The 2,048-nt window shown below is 35.0% G+C and overlaps 1 protein-coding gene across 1 annotated transcript in view; it reads left to right on the top strand.

Annotated features, from left to right (window-relative positions):
• LOC138006319 (myosin heavy chain, clone 203-like) overlaps positions 1-1,643 on the top strand; it is a 10,526-nt gene extending 8,883 nt beyond the window's left edge. Inside the window, exon 12 of the mRNA XM_068852613.1 lies at positions 734-1,643. Coding sequence (XP_068708714.1) covers positions 734-764 — 31 coding nt within the window. The 3' untranslated portion in view covers positions 765-1,643. The remainder of the gene's footprint in view (positions 1-733) is intronic.
• The last annotated feature ends 405 nt before the right edge of the window (positions 1,644-2,048 follow it).

Genomic DNA, 2,048 nt, shown 5'->3' with positions numbered 1-2,048 from the left:
CTTTAGAACTGCGCAAAAGACTAAAAAACTTTTAAAAACTTTGAGAACGACGGAATACTATCTCCAGATGAAGTGCTTCTGACTTTCCCTAGTGACGAATGTCGAGTTATAGGAATAGGCATGACTTACGTTGCATTGAAATGAAGTTTCGTTGTAATGGTTGGGCTCAGTATCCTTCCGACTTGTGACCGACAAATTGCTTGATGGATTACAAAAATAAACCAACTTTATTAAGGAAATTTCGAAGGTATCTGAAACTGAATGCTGGCCGGTCACCAACCATTAACTAGAGGAACGTTCGGATGTCCAGACAAAAATCGACCAATAACGAATGGCAAAGATGGAAGAAAATGGCCGATGACAAAAAAAACAAAAAAATTAACTAAACACATGGAGCAACAATCATCTCGGCCGCAAAGCAAGAATGAAACTACAGCGCAGAAAGACAATCCCGGTTACCGAACTCCTCAAGATCCTTTGGTTAAATTCCCAAATAAATTTGTAGTTTTTAAAGTTATTATCATCAAGGGATAAACTCGTCATGATCAACTTTGTTTACTGTAGTGTCATTTTCTCAGGAATATTACTTGGGTTGTGACATGGCATTCCAGATTCAGTCGTCAGCTACCCCTTTTTTTATGTGATTATCAATTTACAATCAGATTTAACTGTATCTCGAAGTACTTCAGTACCTTATGACTAATATTAAGTTCACATTTTTTTTGTATTCTAGGTTTCATTACCAACGGTTAAAAGAATCATAGAGAAGAGAGGAAGATGTGCATAATCAATGAATGAATCAATCCATCCACCCATCAATATACCTAATCGGCTAACCCAATTTTGTACCCAATTCAAATCTCCCGGGATTGTCTTGTATTTGCATGATAATGTCGCTTTCATATTTAAATGATATGGAAGTACGTGGAACAAAACGTTTTATTCTCAAAGGATTTGAATTGGGTTCAACAGTGAGTTTGTCGATTAGGTCTATATAACCCATCAATCCATCCATCAACCAACTAATCAATAGATTTTACACAATCGATCAATCAATCAATCAATCAATCATTTCTTTATTGGGGTAACACGAACGTGTCCTTAGCATTTCTTCGTGTGTATAACCGAACTGTATACTATGACACAATGTATTTTTTTGCCTGTTTTGTACCATTTTAAAGGTAGCACGCATATAATAAAGGTAATGTAGGTATAGTAAAACTGAAATCTTAAAAATGCTACAAGATACTGCAAGTTTTTAATAAATACTCCTCACAATTTTGTCAAACACTGTACAAAAGATTGCATTATGTGGACGTTTCCTTATTTTTTTTTATGTATTAGTTTATTGCTTCCAGCATCACTAGTGGAGGGGGACATTGGACGTTTCCTTATATCGCATTTCCGCGCAAAAAATTAGCAAATACTGAAATACCGCGTTCAAAAACAGTTGAATACCGAAACCGAAATTAATATGTTATATACTTTATTCCCCAGGTTTCTCTGCGCGTGCGAATTAACTTTGTCAGCACAGCATACATACACACATATACATCATACATTTTATTTTCCCTAGAATTTCAGTGTATCTTACAGGAGCTAATATTTTCGTGAACTAATAAAAACAAGAAAAAACCATATACATTAAACACCTAAGAGTATAATATTTACATATATATTCATATCTAAACAAAAAGTAGCTAAGAAAATTCTACAGGCCCTTCTAACGTAAGGAAGTAGAGTTAACTTTAGTAAGAAGACTGTCATTTGGGGGAAAATAGTGCCTAAGTATCCTCTTGTTTCACGCTCCCACCTTATCCGTATTACGTGCCCCGCAAAAAAGCCAGACAGTAGAGCAGTAGTTCAAATGTGGAAAAATATTGTAAAGCTTGACTAAGGTGTCCCTGGGTATAAGTTTTAGAAAGCGCAACATAACATTGAATTGATTATTGAGTTTTTTGCACATGTTAGATACATGAATGGAATAATCTAGCTTATTATCTATTTCCATTCCAAAATCCGTCATGTATCCTTTACTGGGAAGGAAA

The sequence above is a fragment of the Montipora foliosa genome, chromosome 1 (assembly GCF_036669935.1).
Source record: "Montipora foliosa isolate CH-2021 chromosome 1, ASM3666993v2, whole genome shotgun sequence".
Classification (NCBI taxonomy): Eukaryota; Metazoa; Cnidaria; class Anthozoa; order Scleractinia; family Acroporidae; genus Montipora; species Montipora foliosa.
This window is presented reverse-complemented; position numbering and strand designations above follow the sequence as displayed.